This window comes from Lotus japonicus, chromosome 1 (genome assembly GCF_012489685.1).
Source record: "Lotus japonicus ecotype B-129 chromosome 1, LjGifu_v1.2".
Taxonomy (NCBI): Eukaryota; Viridiplantae; Streptophyta; class Magnoliopsida; order Fabales; family Fabaceae; genus Lotus; species Lotus japonicus.
The window spans coordinates 81,288,859-81,309,677 of record NC_080041.1 but is presented as its reverse complement, the minus strand read 5'-3'; the positions used below and the strand labels follow the sequence as shown (position 1 = coordinate 81,309,677).

Below are 20,819 nucleotides of genomic sequence, written 5' to 3'. Positions count from 1 at the left end.
ACCAAGACTCACTCTCTGATCTTACTCGAAAGATACATTAACGTTCATTTTAATCACACCAACTGGAGGAAGAGGCCACATCATCGCCTCTGCGTCTGAACAGAGTTCACGACTAATAAAGTTGCTACATTTGTTGCCTCCATAAACTTTGTCGCAGGAGCCAGTACCATGTTCGCACATGCTTCATCTACCACATGCACCGAAATCAAAGCCTCCTTGAAAACAAGCATATTGCGTAAGTTCCATATTGCGCAAGAAATGGAGAAAATTGTGCAAGTTCCAAATTGCACGAGAAATGGAGGAGATTGTGTTTAGTGCCGCACTATCATGTACCTTCAACCAAGAAGATATCAAAATAGGAAAAGGACATTGCCATTTGATATTCGCACAAAGAGAGGGCTAGCGAACCAAATAGACCTTGTTTTGTCACATGACAACAATAGATGAGACATCGTTTCAGGTTCCTCCTAGCAAAAGGGGCATAAGTAATCCACCAGATTTCCCTTGCGAACCAAATTCATGCAAACAAGGAGAACATCAGAGCAAGCTCGCCCGAATGAAGTTTACCACTTTGGTAGCGCATGAGCATTATACATGCGGTTTCAATTAATCACGAGACCTGAAGAAAAGGAAGATTTGTTTCACCAATGTGCCTTCATGGTCCAATTAAGCTTGTCATTGCTGTTGTTGTTTGATATAATAATAATAACAACAAAATTCTATCAAAATTTACAAAGAAATATAATATATTTTTCCTTTGCAAATCTTAATATCGCATTTTTTAAATTTCAACGTTGGGACTTCTAATATTAGATTAATAGACTGCTTCATCTTTTGATTTCCTATCAATTCCACAACCTATGATAGAACCCATAATTCTCTTGTGTGGTTATTTACTCTCATTTGAAACTTTAGCACAATGAAAAGTTTTCTCGACAAAATTTGTGACATTACTACTTTAAAAGAGTCATGGAAGTCGAAAGCAAGGATTATTAAACTATGGGAAGTTCCGACTTTCACTTCTTAGCGTGCCATACTAAGTACTAACTAGAGACGGTGCTTCTCGATGAAGAGGTTTTTGGTTATGAACAAAGTCTTTTCATGTTCACATTTGACTGTCAAATTTTTAAATTATGTTTCTCCCTAGGTTCATGCTACCGTGAAGAATTCATTGATGAAGCAGTTTCTATTTTTTCATCAAGATCTCCTTTCATAATTCCATTATTTTTTTATTGTTCACTTTATTCTCTTATATATTCTTATCGCCTTAAGCTTTTCTACTTCTGCATCGCATGATATACTAGTATTAAATATACAAAATCCAGTCCCCATAGGATAGCTCAAGTAGTAGGAGCTGAGGAACATATGAGTTGGGTAGGGGGAGGTCCAGAGATCAATTCCTGATGAGTGCAATTTATCTTTCCGATGTAAAAAATAAATATACAAAATCCAAGTTTGACTTCTCATTTGTGTTTTTTTTTAATCATTATAAGCACAAAATATAAAGGAAATTTTCATTTATTGAGTTATATATTAATACCAATATTGATTTTAAAATCAAAATCAAATTGAAATTAACAGAAATCGAAATATATTTAATATTTTGAAAAGATTGTACTTTTTTGGAAAATTTTGAAAAACATTATACTAAAACAATATTTTTTGTAGGGTCTTCAACAAGATAATTATTTTCCCATAAATAAAAAAATATACCTAAAATTCATTAAAAAAAAATAGTGTAGATTCCTGAGAAAGAAAATTTGAATCAACCAGTTTTCCCTCCGCACAGGTTCAATTGTGCTGCTTACGTGGCACAACACCATTGGTTATCTGGTTTCAGCAATGCTATTATCAATTCGATTCTACATTCCATAGCATAGACCCTCATTTCACTGTGTTTGGACACATTCCATTTCAAATTTTCTTTCTCTCTTCTCTTCTTTCAGTTGACAGAGAAATGATGAAGAAGATAACTCGCCGATCGAAGCAATCGAGCCCCGTCGTCGCCGCCGCCGCCGCAGCAGCTCCGGACGCCGAAGCAAACGAAAAGCAACTTCAAGAGGAGAGGATTCGTGAGCTCGAGCGAGAGAACAAAGAGTATCAGGTCAGTGTTTCTCAATTTCCTCAACTGTTGTTGTTTGTTTTGTGATCTGGATTCTGACCTATCGGAGAAAATTGCAAGTCATGGATCTGATTTCTCAAGTTTTCAATCCTGAAGAAATTTGATTAAGCTTAACCTTAATTTGCATTTGGTTTGATAATGTGTTTAGAAGAGGATCCTGCATTTCTAAGTAGTTGTGTTAAGCTTCACGATCCTTGATTTAGGGATTTGATACGGAAAGTGCTAATCTCAAATATTGGAAAATTATAGGAAGTGATTTTTCTGCTTGGTTTTGACAATTTGTTAACCGATTGAGCCTGTTGATGTGAGAAAATCGTGATGAATCATTAATTATTGGTAACAATTTGCTAGCTTAGATTATTACTTTAGATTGCTGTTCTGTGAATTATTGAAGACGGAGGAGAGGAAGCTGTTTCTTACTTCTGGTGCTGTGTAATTTGGCAGATGGAGATTGCAGAACTAAGGAAACAGAAGGAGAATGGTACTTCGGCTTCGGACAAGGGAGTTGAAAAGCTTAAAAAGGACTATCTGCAGAAGCTGAACTTACTCGAAGAACAGGTAAACATTAATTGGGATTGGTAAAGTGAAATTGGTAATGAGAGTATGAACCCTGATTTGTTTCTATACCCCGCTTTTGCAGGTCACAGTATTGAAGAATAAATTGGGGTCTCAATCCCAATTTTCAACCCACAGAAAAAAGGTGGATGAATCAACCAAGCAGTTGCAATTTGAGATTCAGAGTTTAAAGGCTCAGAAGGTGACACTTATTATATGGATAGACTGTTTTTCCTTTCTCCATTTCTTATCTATCCCTCTTGCTCTGGGTATTAACCTTTGTGTTTACGTATTAGGTTCAACTGCAATGTAAGATGAAGTTACAGTCTGTGCAATCCAGATTATGCAAGGCCTTACTGGAAAAGGAAGTTCTTCAGGTATCTATTCAACATTCTTTTGAAGTATAAGATGTGATGATTGATGATTTTATCGATATTTAGCAAAAGAAACAATTTCCTTTTACTGATCTAGTTGTTGTATCTTGTTCCCCTTTCTGGTTCATATGTTTATCTTATGGAAATTTGTTTCTGCATTATCAGCTTAAGAAAGAGGGAAGAAGGAATGACATCAAGACTCAAAGTTTGCTGGCTTCAAATGAGATGCTTAAAATAGTATTTTCCTCTAGACTTTTCATGCCGTTTGGCCTCTCTTGCTTGTGGCTATCCACCTATTAGTTTTCTTAGAGTTGACACTTTTCTCTCAAATTTCTTACTACAGGTATTGCAGAGGAAGACTGAGGAAGCTTCTGCTGTTACTAAACGTCTAAGAGACTTAATTGAAGCGCGAAAAGTTATATTAAATCGTTCAAATGGTCAAATACTGAACACATGTCTTGTTTGAATCTTCATTTATTCAATTTGTCGTTTGTGTTGGTCCGGCTACATTCTTTTCATTCTTTTTTTTCTCGGTTCTCATGTAGGTGCAAGAAATAGAAATGGCCAAGTAATTCAGGTAATTTTATATCAATTGAAATTGCTGATTGCATGTAGATTAATCATTTTTATAATTTGGTCTTATTTAAATTTGACAGTCACTCTACTATTTTTTCTGACACTTGCTCATGGGTCCTTTCTAGTATATCTATATTTGACTGAATCACTGAGTGCTATGTGGTTCATAAGGGCTGCTTGATAATGACATTTTTACCTTCTACTTATTTCCTTAATATTGTTCATAGATCATTCCTAGGATGTCTTTATTTCATTCAGTGTCAAGGTTGGTGGGCCTTTAGAGATTGTATCCAATTATGATATTTTGGACAGCTGCTTTGCCCTTGTAATGAAGATTTGATGCTCTAAATTTTCACTGTTTAAGCTCTTGTGCGAATGTTATATTTTATCCTTTGAAAACAGACTTAATCAATCACAAAGGTTGTTTCCATTGGCAACATGTAATGAATAGCTTTGACTGATTTGTACCGGTTTGGCAGCCTGATTTATAAGTTGGTCTAACTTACTTCGAACATCTAATAATTGCTGGTGCAGGATGCTGAGCTTGAACTCGAGGTGACAACTCAATTACACAAGTTATGTTATCAATATGAATCCAAAATGGAAAAGTAAGTCTGAACTTACTCCTACTCTTCCTTGGCTTATACTTATGGCTCTTCTTCGAAAGGTTCCACTCTGTTATTCATTTAATACTTTAATCTGTCCAAGTTGATTACTAAAAGTGTTTGAAAGCTAGTAGTAGTCTTAGGAACCTCGAAGAAAAGAAATGACAATTTGATAGAAACAGTCAAAGATAAGAAGCAATGTGATTGAATGATTGAGAATTGGAGAGTTCATTCTCCTCCAAGGGTTTGCCCTTGCAACAGAGATTTTGCTTAATTTACCCAATGCTAACAAATTTTAATAATCCCTTTACCCTTAAATCATATTTATAATGTAACTAATTACCCTCTACCTGACTAGCTAGCTTCTCTAACTGTTGTTAACTCACTTTTCCTTCTCTTCTATCCTGAAAGATAGTATTTATATGTATGATTCTTTTAATGTTGAAACTTGAAATATATCTTTTACTCTAATTTAAGTTACGGTAGGAATGTTTACTTTGATACACTTTAGTCACTGTTTGTACTTGTAGCATCACAAGTTTTTACAAGCTGATCAGTGGACAAAGTTAATTTACTGTTTGAACTTTGAAGGGTAGCATACCTGTGTCAGATTTTGTGATGATCTTATGACACTGATGTTAGTGTATTTTTTGATTTGAACCATCGAGTATTATATACTCCCAGCAACTTGTTTGGAGGGGCCATTTTGTTTATCTTCAATTAACCATACGGCTCCATATTCCTCAAATGTTTGAGGCATTAGTAGCTTGCCCATGTGATTTTTTATGCAATTGAAAATTTTAAATTGAAGTGCATTGATGTGGGGAAATAACTAAGATAAGAGGTGTTTCATAGGTGGTCCACTAATGTACTAGGGAAGCCGTACATTCGATCTGTGAATCAAAAGTACAATGCTCCATAATGTGTCAATATTCTGAACTTACTGAGCATGCCAGTATTTAGTTACTGAATGTTTTCTTAGTACGCACGGACAGTACCTGAACTTAATGACCTGTGTAGATTTAAAGCACTTAAAATATAATCTGGTATTACCTCATGAACTTGTTTAGAAGATTATCATTATCACGCTGTTTTGTCAAATGCATATTAATTTAAGGGGTCCCTAATGTTCAGGATGACTGAAGAGATTGCGCAGCTAAAAGAAGAAATTGAGATGCACAGGCAGGAAAAGTTCAGGTGAAAGCAGTTTTCTAGTTTTCCTTGTTTACTGTTGAATGTTTTATGAGGTTGCTAATTTAATGTTGTGTTTCAACTGTCTTTTTGTTAGTCCAATGTCTCAGTCACAGGAGGAATATTTTGACATCATGGAGAAGGATTCTGATATCCAAGATTTAAAGGAACAAGTAAACAGCCTTAGTAGCCTACTTAAAGAGTTACAATTGCGGAAGGAGAAGCTTGATTGCGGGGATAAGAAGCAGGTTTGAGCCATTAACATCAAACTAGAACTGCATTAGGAATAGTTTTGCTTCAAACTTCAAAGTAAAAAACAAGCAATTTAGTATGAAGAAATATTTAAAAAAATTAAAAATAAGTTCCTAATTTCTTAAACTGTATCATCTTCTAATCAGCAGGACCTGGGTCAGCATCTTTTTTCTGATGAGAGTAATGATAAGATAAGAGTGGATACCCCTGAAAGTTCAAGTGAAAATAATGTTAAGAGGGAGAAAACAGCTGAAGGGCTTTGTTGTTCATGCAGTAAGAAGTCTTTGTGCAAGACTACAAAGTGCAGGTGCCGATCAACTGGTGGGAGCTGCGGACCGTCATGCGGCTGCACACATTCTAAGTGTACAAATAGGGAACAAACCGAATTGGCAGGAAATGAAGAACCACCAAAATCAGAAAATTCAGTATGCAGTATGAACAATTTAGCTGTTGACAAAGATGGAAGTTCGGTCGCTGCTGAATGTGCTAAGCTACTCCAGAGTGCACTTGTTCAAAAACCTCCGAGTAACCGAGACAACCCGGGGCCCAAAAAGAAGCCATTATCTGACATCCAGAACTCACTGGTAATTCTCCTGCCTAAAACTATCATATCTGTCACCAGAAGAACCCTTTGTTACATTTGGCACCTATTTCAATGACCATGCTGAAAGTTTCCTACTTTATATCTTAAACCCATGTGCAGGTTTGGAAATTCTTCTAGAATTGATTCTGAACATGCTTTTGGGTTCCATAATTGATATTCATGAAAAAGAATCTGATCCAAACATGCTAGTACTGCTTAGACTTGGTATTTACTGCAGTTTTCCAACTGCTCACTGATCACGTTTCTGTTGCAGGTCAACATGGATTCTCCAAAGCAAGGTAAGAAAAAGAGAGGGCGGAAGCCAGTAATTCACCTTGTTACCAAGGATTCAATGTCCTCGTCCCCAGAAAATACCAGCAGCACCTAAACATGCAAAATTGGAACAAAGGAAAATAATACATTGAGTTAGGAGTAGGTGACGAGACCAGCTACGAAGAGTAACTCTGGCCAGTTAAATGAATTGGTGACAGCCACTAGTGATGCAGCTGGTTTCGTCATTTGAAAGTCCAATACTATATGGAAAAATCTCCTGTTGTGAAAGACTGTTTGATTTAACCTTGTCATTTTCAAATTCACTCCTTTTGGGGGGGTTCATATAAGAAAAGCTGCAGGCATTTTGTGTTTTGAAAATTGACACCAATGCTGAATTGTCAAGTGCTGTGTTTGGTTGTTGATTTGGACCCCATATTTATTCTTTCGAATAATGAGGTTTCAGTATGAGAGAAAATCGGAAAAGATAATTCATTAAATTTTATATTATTAATAGTAAGTTCTATTATTTATGTCCGGTTATTGTTACTAAGATCAGAGACCTTTGAACCTTCTGTTATCAATAGGGCTTTGCTCTATTACATAAAAGCTGTGTAGTAACCAAAAACCTTGTCTTGGTTTACTGATTATGCAGTAAGCTCTGCAATAGCATTTTAAAAACGTAAGTTAAAAAAAAACATAGTGGACTCAAGGGATAGACCATAATAGTGGACTTGACTCTACAAGGTTACCTCAACCTTTATGTAATGAGTATATGTGATTTTACACTTATATTATCCCCATGTATACCCAACTCTGCAGTGAGAGGGAGCTAAGAAGAGAGGAATAGTCTCTCACCGGGGCTTGAATGACAAACCACAACAATGGACTTGACACCAAATCTTGACCCAAAGCATCAAGTCAATGAGTCTATGGTTGGGTACACTTATATATTTTTCAACTAACTTATTTCTAATATGTGAAACTCTATCACTCACTTGAATTTAAAACATTCTTCCCCTGCACGCGAAGACATTAATAGTAGTACAATGTTACCACTTACCAACAGCAACAAGGGTTGAGATCAAATTTGTGCATTAACCACTGTCATACTAATTGCTCATTTCGACCAAAGCATTGACTTTGATATCTCTCTAAACAATGAGAAAACCCAGTAAATTGGCTTATTATAAGATAAAATCAAAACAATGTGTTTGACACAACACTTTGAAACATAACATTAAAGTAAAAGTCTATATGACTTAACACATGTATTGTCATCATTTTACCCCTTCAAAATTAGTGATGCCATTTCTGTAGGTCCTAAAAAACCGTCACCTCAGCCCTATAAATATTTTGTGGGGGTTTTGTTTTTACTGAAGGTTGATGTGAGGACTGCCACAGATTTAGAGAAACTCGTATGCAACATTGTGATTTTACTTGTAAAAAATTTAAGTTTTCAATTTTAAAGTTAGATCACAACAAATAGGCTCTGTCCCATTTCAGAGATTTTCAAAACAAAACACAAAATTAATGTCTTTCCTTTTCTTTTTTCTTTTTTGCTGTGATTTTAAGCTTTACAAATTGGTCCTAACTGAAACAAATATAACAAAAGTGCATTTTGGAAATATATTATATCATTGAGCCTAAATTAATTATGCTGATTATATTGTTTTATAGATTAGCTTTTTTTAATCAAGGTATCAGAACCAACCAAGACCGGATTTCATCATAAGCGATATAAATTCATACAGCATGGTGCATGCTGAAATTCTCATCCGACATACAATATGCAACAAGCTAACAAGCTCAAAACTTTAAGGCATGTCACCTTTGATTCTGAAACCACCTATTCAGCAACCATAACTAATTTGGCATATAACTAGCAAGTATTTAAAGATATCATCCTTGTTATTCTAGAACAACATGCCGCAGGATATTTGGGAAGCAGAGGGCTATGCCTATTATTCTAAGCTTAAGAAATGGCTTCCCCAGCATGCTGAGAGTTTCATGACAATTAGGTAATCTTCACTGCAGTTCAAGTTTTTTTATCCAGTAATCAATTTGCTCGGCTACACATGCTGACCCGGTGGAACCATAAGAAATGAATTTTTGGATCGAATTTTCTACTCCAAGAAACTCATACACATCATTTTCAAAGACTGGACTTATACTTCTCAGCTCATCGAGACTCAAGTCCAGCAGTTGGCAGTCTTTCAATGTACATAAAGCAACAGATTTTCCAGCAATATCATGAGACGTTCTGAATGGCACTCCCTGTGTACAAAAGTAAATAGGTAAGAATATGGCAAATTTGTAAAACTGAAAAGGAGAAACATGAACACAACTCAAAACCTAGAAACAAGTCAGAGATGTTGTAAGCTAGTCACAATGAGTAATAAGTGCAGAAATAGTATGATATTTAAATGTTTATATGTCTTGGCAATTGACTGCTACCTGTCAAAAAATGCAACATGTTTATATTTGCCCTCACCTCTTAATGCCCGCCAAACTAAATCGTATGTATGTTTCCTATTAAACGGTAAGGTTATAGTTTCCATTTTTCATACGACAGAAAAAGGGAGACAAGAACCTAAGACATAATACTGTTAAAATAGAAGTGGAGACCTAGATGTACACATGTGTAGTATTTTTCTACAAGGCCGCCATTGTTAAGACATGCATATTGAATCCTAAAAATAGACAGATTAGTAACAGTGCATGTAATTTACAACTGCTAACTATTGACCATAGTTTTAGTACAAACCAAATGCTTATTGAGAGAAGGCCAATAAAAAATGTGACTTACCTTCTTGACAAGATAATCAGCAAGTGTGGTTGCATCAAGATAACCAGCAGGTAAAGCCTTTTGTATTCTCCCACGATTGAAAGTAATGTTCAGTGCAAATTCTGCTGATACCTCAAGCATCCCCAAAATGGTTTTGACGCTATCAAATACCGGTTCTTTGTCTTCCTACTTCAAAAAAGGAACTTTGTTACAATTACTCTAAAAAAAAGTAGTGCACGAACAAAACAAGTGAATGCAGGAATTGGAGACACAAATAAAGATAACATGCAAAACAAGAAAAATTAAACATTTATTTTATCCTTCACCTACCTGCAAATCACGATTATATGCTTGAGGAAGCCCTTTGCACAGTGTGAGAAGAGTAACCAAGTCTCCTATGACTCTGGCAGACTTCCCACGGACAAGTTCCATTGGATCCGGATTCTTCTTCTGAGGCATTATACTACTTCCAGTTGAAACAGAGTCACTTGGTGTTATAAATCCAAATTCTTCTGAAGCCCACAATACCCATTCTTCACCAAGCCGAGAAAGGTGCACTGCAGTGATGGCATTAGCAGAAAGAAACTCCAGTATAAAATCTCTGTCTGATACTGCATCTATACTGTACCACAAAACAAAATATAAACAGCTAGCAAGGAAAAATAGATTCACATGAACATTGAATTATTTCGCACTAATAGCAAGACATGCATAACTGCATAGATTGACTTCACACAAATGAAAAGTTACACACCTATTTCTCATGGGAGCTGTAAATCCTAAGGCATCTGAAGTCATGAATCGATCAATGGGTAGCCCTGTACCAGCCAATGCACAAGCCCCTAAGGGGCAGAAATTCATCCTAGCTCTACAATCTATCAAACGACCAGCATCACGCTCAATCTGCAAAAGAGGCTTATAAAGTGAGTAAAGTAAAGTGAACAGTATGGACTTTGTACAAGAACAATAGTGTCAAATGAGTTTTTCAAGCAATAATAGACTACAAAATACAGGCTTGAAGCATGAAAGTATAAGTCATAGACAATTAAAAGAACCAATCCTATTACAGAATACCAGAACATCTTAAATAAATGGAATTGACATCTATGAGTAGCACTGATTACAAGCAAGAACCAAAACATTTTGAATTTTTTTACTATTTTACAGGATGTGAATGCAATCCCAACTTCTTATCTCATCAAAATTCCATGAATTATAAGTGCACACAATTTTCGTACACAGTTCATATTTTGAACTCCTATCCTGTTATTGACATTAACATATAAAGTAAAATTTCACCAAACATTAGTAAAATCTTCAGCACACCTCCTCAACATAAGCTAGCAGAAGATGCTGGAGCAGAACAGGCTGTGCGCGCTGCAGATGAGTATAACCAGGAACAATAAGGCCCTGATTGTCCAAAGCTAGGGTCATCAGTGACACTTGAAGTCGCTTCATGCTTGCAAGAATCTCATCAATGGCATCACGGCAGTAGAGGCGCAAGTCCGTCACAACCTGATCATTCCGGCTCCGAGAGGTGTGAAGCTTCTTAGCAGGCTCGCCAATCATGTCAGTGAGCGCAGCTTCAATGTTCATGTGCACATCCTCCCTATCAGTCCTCCAATTGAACTCGCCGTTTTCAATCCGCCTCTCAATCTCATCCAAGCCTTGCAGAATAGAATCCCTATCAGTCACCGTAATCAATCCCTATAACAATAACATAAAAAAACAATGTATCGTATCAGCAAGCACAGCAACATCGTGTCTTAAAATTTGCGTTCAGCCTAACTCTACCAGAGAAGCTTAAGTTCCTAGTGAGGATTGTCTTACAGACTTGTAAGGCAATATCTCTATTCAACAAGAAACTTGGTCAATGTAGAACTTAGTGCATGTTTGGAAATCATTTCACAATTATTTTTAAGTCAAAATCAATTCTGAGTACATGTTAGAAATCTTAGAATTTGTGTAAAGCCTAAATCTACCAGAAAGCTTTAAGTCCATGGTGACTGGTGAGGATTGTCCTGCAGACTTGTTTGGCAATAGCTTATGGTTGTTTTGAGCTTATTTCCATCAGTTGTTTATCTAAACATATTTTCAGTTTATTTCAATAAGTTTATCAAATCAGCTTTTGAAAATAAGCACTTAATTAAGCTGTTTACCCAACCACACCCTTAGTCAATGTAGAACCAAGTGCATGTTTGGAAATCATTTCACAATTGACTTTGAAGTCAAAATCAATTCTCAGTGCATGTTAGATATCTTGTTACAATTGATTCCAAAGGCAAAATCAATTCTAGGACGTGAGTAGCTTCTAGGTGACAGAACTATTTCAGCTGAAATAAAAGCCAATAGCTATGATTAATTTCTACATGCAGGAATTGATTCTGATAGAAAGAGAAAGAGAGACAAAAACTGATCCAAACATGCAATGAATGAGCAAAGTGATGGAACCTGATGAGCGAGCATTGAAGCATGCGCTCTGCTTCCAGTGATGTCCTGCTTGTAAAGCTCCTTATCGAAGGAGATCGACTCGGTGAAGCGCTCAACGACGTCGGTTACTCCTTCCTTGAACCTTCCACCCCACAGTTTCTCCTCCTTGGGCTTGGGGTTTGGCACCTCTCGGGGTTCCATTCTGACGTTTTCGATTCTCGCGCGAGTGGGGAATGAGGAAGTTCTGCTGCCGGCGGAGGAGTGGTGGCGGTGGTGGCGAGTGAACGGTGGCGCTAGAGTGAAGGTTGACGACAGAGAACCTAGCGACATCATCGCCGGCTTCAGGGTTTTGCAGAGAAAATGGAAGTGTGCGTTCTGCGTGTCACTTGGCTGCTTCCAACGTATTTATTTTGACCTCAATGGGGTCGCTCTCATAGACAGTGTTATATATTCATTAAAAAAAATTAATGTGTCCATAATCGCAATTACAAGACAAATTTTTTTAGGTTAGAAGTCGCATAAGTGAATAGACATCTCTTAACAAATTATTCTTCGTACACGCTAAAATTAAATCATGAACTAGATGTTTATGAAACTAACTAGTTGAATTATCCGTGCGAGGCACGGGTGACTTTTGTTATATGCTGTTTTATTAGTTTTTAAGTTTAATGTCTAAAGTCTTGTAGTGGAAATTGTGTTTAGTTATAGCGTTTTAAATTAATTATGTTGTCCAAGTGGAATTACCCATGTAAGGCACGGGTTAGTTGTGTTTAATAAAATTGTTAATCTAAATGATGTGTTACACTATATATGTTTTTTTTTAGTAAATACATCTTAACCATTGTTTTAAATATATGTGTTTTGAACATTTTTTTTAAAAAAAATTCAATGTGTTTTAATCTACCGTCATATGTTTTTCCTTATTTCCTTTTTATATTGTTTTAGTTTTTTATAATTAAAAAAATTAATTTTAGTCAACTTTTCAAGTCAATCTTATAATAATTCCGTTGACTCGTCAAATATTCTTTCCCACCACAGACCTATTCCTCCGAAAAGTCGCTCACCCAGCTTTCATTCTATTTTTACACAATCATTTCTTTCTCATTCTCCAAGAACCTCTTTCTCTAATAAAAATTGAAAATAGATGTAATGTTAAAAAAAATTTTTTTTTAATGAAATGGATTTATAAGAGGGTTCGCATAGGCCTCAAGTATCCATTCATGTTTTTTTTTTAATTTATATTTCTCTATTAATTTACTCTTGAAAATAAAATTGAAGCAACATTACTGAAAGAGAAATAAAGTGTGTTAATTTTCTTATGTTTATTTCACAAAACTGATAGTGGAGGTTTGCTGTTATCTTGCGCCCCTCTGTTTGCCTGACACACCCACTTCAACATCCCACAAAGCGTTAGATCTGATTCCTCATTCTTCATACCTCGTTCGTAATTGCTCATCTTTTGTCTGTCATGAGCTTTTGATTTTTCTCCTTCTGAACCTGAGTTCCGATCTCATTCGTCATGCTTCTTCGTGTATTGCGCTACACAATCGTTTCTTTGAATTCGAGGTGATTGGTGCATCCACAGGAGCTAACATCGTATTGTAATGATTCTCATGTCCTTGTTTATGTTGTTCAGATTGCATTGGATCAGGTTTCAATACGAAAGGGGCAATGCAATGGGCAAATTGCCGCAAGGTTGAGAAAGGTCAGTGGCTTTATGCTAATTATTATGTGGGATTAGCTACTTTTGATAAGTGGTCTCTTTTGAGAAATAATTTTTTGTACATTACAAACTACTTATGCGGTTCTCATTTTAACTATAATTAAGATGGTTTAAGAAGTATTACTTTTATGTCAGATAATGTATTGCTTTTGAAATTACATAATGATTCTGAAGTACTTGTAACAGTGCATCAAATTATTTCAGGAATTCTCTTTCAAATCAGTAGCTGGAGTTGCTTTGGTTTGCTTGAATCTATAGTTTTACTAATCTCTTGATTCATTTTCAGTTTTATGATTTTGCCAACCATAATGCATTCAATCTGCTGGATAGATACAACTCACGTGATCTTGTTTTTAACGATGATATACAGGTAACATTCTAGAAAAGCTTTTGGCTTATGCTCAATTTCTTATTTTAACTTAGGTCATTGTCTCTGATTTTTTTTTGTTATATACACGAATTCAGCTAGTAACAAAAGAAATTTCATGTTAGAATGAATGGAATACCATGTAAATGTTTATAGTACTAAATATAAATGAATATGTAGAACTCCATAAAACTGCACCTTATGGAGTTATATTGTCAAACACTTCTTCATACACAGCATTAATTGTTGTATTAGAAGGGAGATCGTCGTGGTTTTCTATGAGGATCCTTAGCCCTTGTTTGCTTTTGACTCTTGATAGCGCCACATATAATTGTCCGTGGCTAAAAAGTGGTCTTGGAAGATATAACCCAACACACCCTAGTGTTTGTCCCTGCGCTTTGTTTATCGTCATACCGAAGCAGACACATATAGGCAACTGCCGTCTCTGAAATTGGAACGGTAGATTTGTGTTATTTGTATTCATGGTCATCCTAGGAATCAGTACAGCAGATCCAGCTTTAGTCCCAGTTAGAACGGTGCACTGAATGACATGGTCTCCAAATCTCTTCACCGTCAATCTTGTTCCATTACACAATCCGTTGGACTGGTCGATATTTCTCATTAATATTACTGGGACTCCAATTTTCAAACTCAACTTATGCGGTGGCAGTCCTGAACAGTTCATCGCATTCAATACCTCGGGGGGAAAGGCATCCAGCTCACTCTCAACATTGTCGTCTTCTTTGTATATTGAATCAGAGCTCAAGTATTCCCTTTCTTCTGCCGAGACCCGATACATCATGTAATCATTGACCTTTCCAACCAGTTCAATTGTGGGGGCCAAAATGGATCTTTCCCTGAAGTATTCAGAGTTAGACATGTTACGCAACAAATCAGGGTAGGTAAAATTGACCAAGTCTTCAAAACCGGTTTCTGAGTTTTTTATAAGGATTTCATCTGGTATTTGAATTTCTGATTCGCCGTTAACTGGCTGTCCGAACTTGCCATCACCTATAGTCAACAGCCATTCTGAAAATTCTGCTATATCTGATGCACTTGAGCACGAAGATCCTTGCAGGAGTCTCATGTTCTTTGTCAAACAAAGAACTTCACAAAAAGGTCATAGATAGGATGAATTTATTGTTGCACTGATGACATCTTGCCTGGATGCCCTTGGAATTACAGGTAAGATTTGCCTGAAATCACCGCCCAGAACCACAACTTTTCCTCCGAACGGCAAGCTGGAGTCATATCCTGGGGTGAACCTCAAAATGTCTCTCAAGCACTTATCCAAAGCCTCGTAACACCATTTACTCATCATAGGAGCTTCGTCCCAAATGATCAGTTTCGCCTTTATCAGCAATTTAGCATGAGGGTTGTTATGCTTTATGTTGCATGTTGAATCCTCAGTTATAGGTATGGGAACCTTGAACCTGGAGTGCGCCGTCCTTCCTCGAGGCAACAACAGTTCAGCAATACCACTTGAAGCCACATTGAGAACAATATCACCTCTTGATTGAATGGATGCTGAAAGCGTTTTCCAGACAAAGGTTTTACCCGTCCCACCGTAGCCATACAGGAAGAAAAATCCACCTTTGTTTCCATAGACGGTGTTAATTATTTTGTCATACGCATGCCTTTGTTCGTCAGTTATTGAGGAGAGACATTGGTCCAAGTATTCACTCATTTCATTCCTGTCGTAATTCAACTCCTCTACAATCAGTCTTTGTCCAACGTCTTCGACAACAATGTCTGAAGGATAAGGTATGGAAACAAAATTGTGCAGGCTCCTGCCATTGTTTTGTAGCATGTTCTCAATCTCAGCGAGCGCCAGGTTTTTTTTCTGATCATCTGTTAGATTCAGTCCTGCAGACAGATAAATTAGATGAGTTTGGCAGGTTATCCGCAATTTAGAATGATCCAAAATGAAGGAGGCTTACCTGGGTAATCTAAGCGTCTTCTTTGTCTGTAGAGAATATCATCTGAAAGCTCTTGCCAGCACTTATCCCAAACTACCTCGGGATTTGACATGTTGTTAGACATCAACAACACCACAAACAGTCTTCTAAGATACTCTCCTGACCCCCAGAAGCTGGCCTCTTTTATTGCGTCTACAAATTCTTTGTCATCTTCTAGCAAACCAAGAGCACAACACGCATCCTTAAAAGTACTGTAGGTCACTTCTTTCACAGTGAGAATGTCTTTAAAACTCGTGCAACCTTTTTGAACGTTCAGAAGGATCCTTAAGTAATAGTCCTCGCCGCATGATGGAGGCACATGTGAAATTCTACCAATTGAGAAACCCTGTTTTCTAGGGCGCCATTCTCTTGTGTCGTCTTTCCAAACAAATTTGGTGGGATATTCTGAATAAGTAATGTCTCGTCCAGCCGCATAAAGTTGGTTAGCCTCCATTCAACCTATAAACTTGTTTTTCTTAATGTCGGCCTTTTCAATTGCATCCTGTACTGTCGCACCGTCATTGTACACTACGCTTTGCTCACCCGGAAGATGGAATGACAACCTCACAACTGGAGGCTCTCTATAGTGCACTTCAAATCCAAATAATCACCATGCCGCCTCACAAGCAGAGATGTATCTGCAGTCATAGTAATTTTTTATTTCATCAATCACCTGGGATGGATTACTTGAATCCGAAGTTCGGTAAAATTCAGCCGTCACTCTGTCGTTGCCTTTATGGACATACTTGAAAAGATATTTTATTGCACTTGTCTGACACGTGTACTCAACGTTAATGTGAGCTCTATATTTTTGGAGTAGCAATGGGTTGTATGGTACAACATATCTATTATCCAGCACAGTTTTGCCCTTTTTGACAGTCCTGCCATCCTCTCTTCTTCTATATTTAAGAAAACCTTCATCATCAATAATGGTCCTCGTCCTAAACTCTTTAGGAAAGAACTTGGAGCATTTTCCATTGTTCATACATGGTGACTTCAAATTTAGTACACCGCATGGTCCGTGAATCATATACTTCTGCACAGCCTCAAATAATTCAGGATTGTTGGTACGGTCTGGAATTTCTGCGGATATAACTTTGTCGATGTCTTCAGGGGTCTTGGGCTTGAATTTGGCATGGACAAAGACCAAAATGTGTGCGTGGGGAAGACCTCGCTTTTGAAATTCGATGGTGATTGAATCTGCAAGAATGATAGAGGAAGGTAATAAAAATCTGTGAATTGATTATAAATTTAGGCAAATGACATGATTTGTACATTATTAGATTTAAAAGTATCAGTATGCTTACATCCACTAATCTTTCCGAACACTTTTCCGCTCTTCAAGTCATCAATTAGTTCGTCCAACTTCATTTTGAAAACTCTACAAAGTATGTCGGGTCTATCCTCAGGCTTCAAACCTCGTGTTTCAACAAAACATTTGACTTCAGGCCATTCTGGATTGCATGTCATAGTGATAAATAAGCTAGGATATCCGATATATCTACAAATGGCAAATGAGTCCTTGCAATTGTTGAACATGTATCTCGGCCCTCCAGTAAATGATCCAGGCAATATGATTCGCTGACCTGTTGCAGCTGCATTTGTTTCTCCACGGACCAAGCACTCGTGCAATCCCTTGTAACGTTCCACTCGCAATTTCGGCTGTATTGTCATATAATATCGCATTCTATCAGCTTCAACCATGGTATAAGAGTCCACCATAAATTGCTGGAACAGTCTCCTAGATTGAAGAACAATAGGTGATTCCCCTTTTCTTTCTTGCAACCTATATGCAAACCACTCGCGCATGGCAATGTCATCCTTTTTTCTCGTTCTTCCAGGTGCGTCATAATCTTTAGTTAAAATACCCTGTCTCCATCCATCCTCCCCGTATGGAAACAATAGTGGATATTGAAGTGCAAGAAATGACGGATATGTAGGGTCAATATGCTTGATCAACCTTGATTGTGTTTCAACAATGATCTCTCTCTTAACAGTAGCATCTATGTCACCCACCACCAACGCAGCAACTTCAGATGCTGTGGGAAGGTTATAAGTTCTCCCATCTTTGTCCCTCCGCCGAATTAACCTTAGCTTGACATTAGAAAAATCACCACATCTGTATCGTTCCCTAGCATATCTGTATGACTTAACCAAAGGGTTCTCTGCATCTAGCATGTTTTTTAAGTCTCTGACAATTAGCTCATCCAACTTATGAGCATCACCGCTTGGCCTTCAAATTAAAAAGTAATCGGTTAACATAAGGTGTTCAGAGGATACTTGTGTATTAAAAACACTATATAAGAAGATTGTAAATTCATAACGTTATGTATACCTGAGAGCTTGTATCCTATTAGCAACCTCATTTTCAGTGTCAAAAATATAAAGCTGGGCAAATTTGGGACTTTGACCAACTGGAGGTATGAGACTACCAATAGAATGGTAATTTTGTCCTCCGAGCAAGAAGATTGGAGGACCACGTCCATTGTTTATGTTTTTGTCCACCTTTCCAGGCATAGACGTGAATGCAAACATTCCATTGAACATCCTTATGTTCTTTAAGAAATGTCGGCTTTTATCAGTTTCATTTGCGTGCAAGTCTTGGAGAATTTTAGATGCAGCTTTGAGCAATGATAGTTGAACCTTCCCATGCAAACAGCATAGAGGAAATTTTGGTGTTCTTGTAGGTACTTTCCTTCTCTTTCTTTCATCATACCAGAACATGGCTCCGCAATGCTCACACTCGTTAGTAGGATCTCCCATGTCCCACATGGCTTAGGTACAAAATAAAAAAAAATGTTAAAAAGTTGTCATGTTATTAATGATTAAGAAAGCTATATTGATTATCAAACTGTGATACGATCACAGTAAATACCTGTTGCATGACCAGCTGCAGCAACGTCGTTCATTAATTCATCTGAGTTAACATCTGCAAATTTTAATCAATAGAAGAATATGATTTTTTTTCTCACAGCAGCTGTCATTTTCATAACAAAGAATTATCTGTGTGCATAGAATAGTTAATTCCCTCACATGGAACAATTTATTACCTTCCAAATCTTCATTGTCAATTAATGGATCATCGTCAGCAGGTTCATTCAAATTTATGTCATCGAAACCAACGGGATCTGGAATGTGAATGTGGTAGTTTAAGGTCCAAACTCAATTATAGTTAAATATTGGTGTCAATGATGGTAATCAAGTTTATGCTTATGAATAGTTTGACACAATACCTTCATGTTCTGCTGGAGGGTCAATGTCATTTGCATTGTTGTTCACAGGTCGTCTATCAACTTGACTTGTTGAAGCAATGTTTGGTGATGTCGAATTGTACGAAATTGTTCCAGATAAAGTTGTTGCAGGAATGGCACCTCTGTCCATAGTTGTTGCGTCACTACTTTGGCACAGGTAATACATTATCTGGCACCCTTTCCAATACTTACATATTTTGTTCTATAACGAATGACAATTTTTTGAATTGTAAAGCATAACTACTTACCATCTATTGATGTCTTGCTGTTGAGGAGATATGGTTGGCTCTATATAAATGTTGTTAGAACCCTAATCAAGCATATTTGGAGGACGAAATGATACTCCTAAATTGTTTGTGACAGATTCGCTAATTCTTTTTTTTTTTAACAATCTGCTTGCCTGCTGTCAGTGGTTCTCTGGAATAATAAAATCTCACAAAGTCATGATCTAAGGTTTTTTGTTGAAAGCTATTTAAGAAATAAATGGTAATTGTTGTAATATAAGGTTACATTAGTGTTGTCTTCTCCCTTCTCTGACTTTCAATAGGGGACACATCTTCACTGAATGATGATCTCGCATTGTCATTGTTTACTTTTCCTGCTGGAATTTGCTGGCTAAAGTTAGTAATTGTTATTTTGAGTGACATTATATTCATGTAGTAATTTTGTGAATGAAATTTGAATGCAAGTAATTACCATTGGTCACTGTAGTTTTGCTATGACTGCAGTTTTCGTGTGGAACATTAGGCTTTTCAGAAACAGTTGTTTGATAACCTGCATCTTAATTTTGCATGGCATAAGGGTGAATGAGTGAGAATTTCATGAGGTAGTTGACGGTTTTTCTATAAGAAAAAGTAAAGTAGATTATATAGTATTGTTTTCATGTTTGACTATTTTTCTTTATATTTCCTTTTGGACTTCAATATAGTATTATCACATACTAATAGTTAGGTTATAATGGTTCTCTATATAGGATTTGTTGGTGTTGGTGTCATAGTTCTTTAGATTAAAAGTAAAGATTATAAAATTTATACTTACAAACAATGATAAAAATTCATACCTGGAACAATTATGTTTGGATGGTTGATGGGATGCTGTCTTTTTCTTTTATTTCTCAATATTAATTGTATGTTCCATCTAGCTTGTCTGGCGTCCATGTTTGAGTAATTGGTGTTCAAGTTGGAGAAATTATCAAGTAGGTAAGAAGGTACTTAAATTAAATTTTTTAAAAAAACCACAATCAAATTGTTAGTTCAAAACAAAATAGATTGATATATGTTAGATTTATTGGAAATATGAACAAAAATAGACTGATATATGTTAGTTTCGTTGGGACTTGGAGTGATATATGTTAGAAATAGATTGATATATATATTAGAGTGTTATTACTTGGGACTCTACGAAATCTATTATTCATCAATATAATTTTGTTATTTTATATTTTAAATTTGATTGTCTTATAATTACTAACTCAACATTTTAACATAGCCCAGCTATTGTTGGATACCGTGAATTTTAATATTAAAAAGTAAGAAGTAGGAGTATAAACGCAACTATTGTTGGGAACCGTACATTTTACCATAGCCCAGCTATCCGATATAATTTTGTTATTTTATATTTTAAATTTAATTGTCTTATTATTACTAACTCAAGAGAAATTATAAGACAAAATCTTTCAAATAACTGTGCATATATATTTTTTTTCATATTTGGGAAGTCAATTATGTAATGTTACCGTACTTTGTTGTATAAATCTCAACTGAATCTATTTAAT

General features: G+C 36.4%; 5 protein-coding genes across 6 annotated transcripts; 1 reads left to right on the top strand and 4 right to left on the bottom strand.

Moving 5' to 3' along the window:
• The first annotated feature begins 1,881 nt into the window (after positions 1-1,881).
• LOC130719675 (kinesin-like protein KIN-4C) lies at positions 1,882-7,061 on the top strand. Of its 2 annotated transcripts, none has more exons than XM_057570294.1 (12): positions 1,882-2,104; positions 2,567-2,680; positions 2,763-2,879; positions 2,974-3,054; positions 3,217-3,288; positions 3,395-3,488; positions 3,597-3,628; positions 4,162-4,235; positions 5,367-5,429; positions 5,521-5,671; positions 5,825-6,259; positions 6,533-7,061. In XM_057570294.1, exons 1-12 carry the CDS (start codon positions 1,958-1,960, stop codon positions 6,644-6,646), a joined length of 1,494 nt encoding a protein of 497 aa, XP_057426277.1. In that variant the 5' UTR covers positions 1,882-1,957; the 3' UTR covers positions 6,647-7,061. The 2 variants fall into 2 exon arrangements, with proteins under 2 accessions (XP_057426277.1, XP_057426270.1); XM_057570287.1 differs by having other exon boundaries at positions 5,822-6,259.
• A 1,191-nt stretch (positions 7,062-8,252) lies between these two features.
• LOC130719668 (argininosuccinate lyase, chloroplastic) lies at positions 8,253-12,152 on the bottom strand. The gene is made up of 6 exons (XM_057570280.1): positions 11,768-12,152; positions 10,643-11,023; positions 10,071-10,219; positions 9,647-9,938; positions 9,338-9,502; positions 8,253-8,805 (listed from the first exon to the last, which is right to left on the bottom strand). The coding sequence occupies exons 1-6, from the start codon at positions 12,077-12,079 to the stop codon at positions 8,557-8,559; spliced, it is 1,548 nt and encodes a 515-aa protein (XP_057426263.1). The 5' UTR covers positions 12,080-12,152; the 3' UTR covers positions 8,253-8,556.
• Positions 12,153-14,035: 1,883 nt separating this feature from the next.
• Positions 14,036-14,923, bottom strand: LOC130748003 (uncharacterized). The gene has a single exon (XM_057601083.1). The coding sequence runs from the start codon at positions 14,921-14,923 to the stop codon at positions 14,036-14,038; it is 888 nt and encodes a 295-aa protein (XP_057457066.1).
• Positions 14,924-14,956: 33 nt separating this feature from the next.
• Positions 14,957-16,248, bottom strand: LOC130747993 (uncharacterized). The gene is made up of 2 exons (XM_057601072.1): positions 15,777-16,248; positions 14,957-15,702 (listed from the first exon to the last, which is right to left on the bottom strand). Exons 1-2 carry the CDS (start codon positions 16,246-16,248, stop codon positions 14,957-14,959), a joined length of 1,218 nt encoding a protein of 405 aa, XP_057457055.1.
• Positions 16,249-16,401: 153 nt separating this feature from the next.
• LOC130747983 (uncharacterized) lies at positions 16,402-19,175 on the bottom strand. Its single transcript, XM_057601060.1, has 6 exons — positions 19,028-19,175; positions 18,845-18,922; positions 18,670-18,723; positions 18,130-18,568; positions 17,102-18,027; positions 16,402-16,994 (listed from the first exon to the last, which is right to left on the bottom strand). Exons 1-6 carry the CDS (start codon positions 19,173-19,175, stop codon positions 16,402-16,404), a joined length of 2,238 nt encoding a protein of 745 aa, XP_057457043.1.
• Between the last annotated feature and the right edge of the window lie 1,644 nt (positions 19,176-20,819).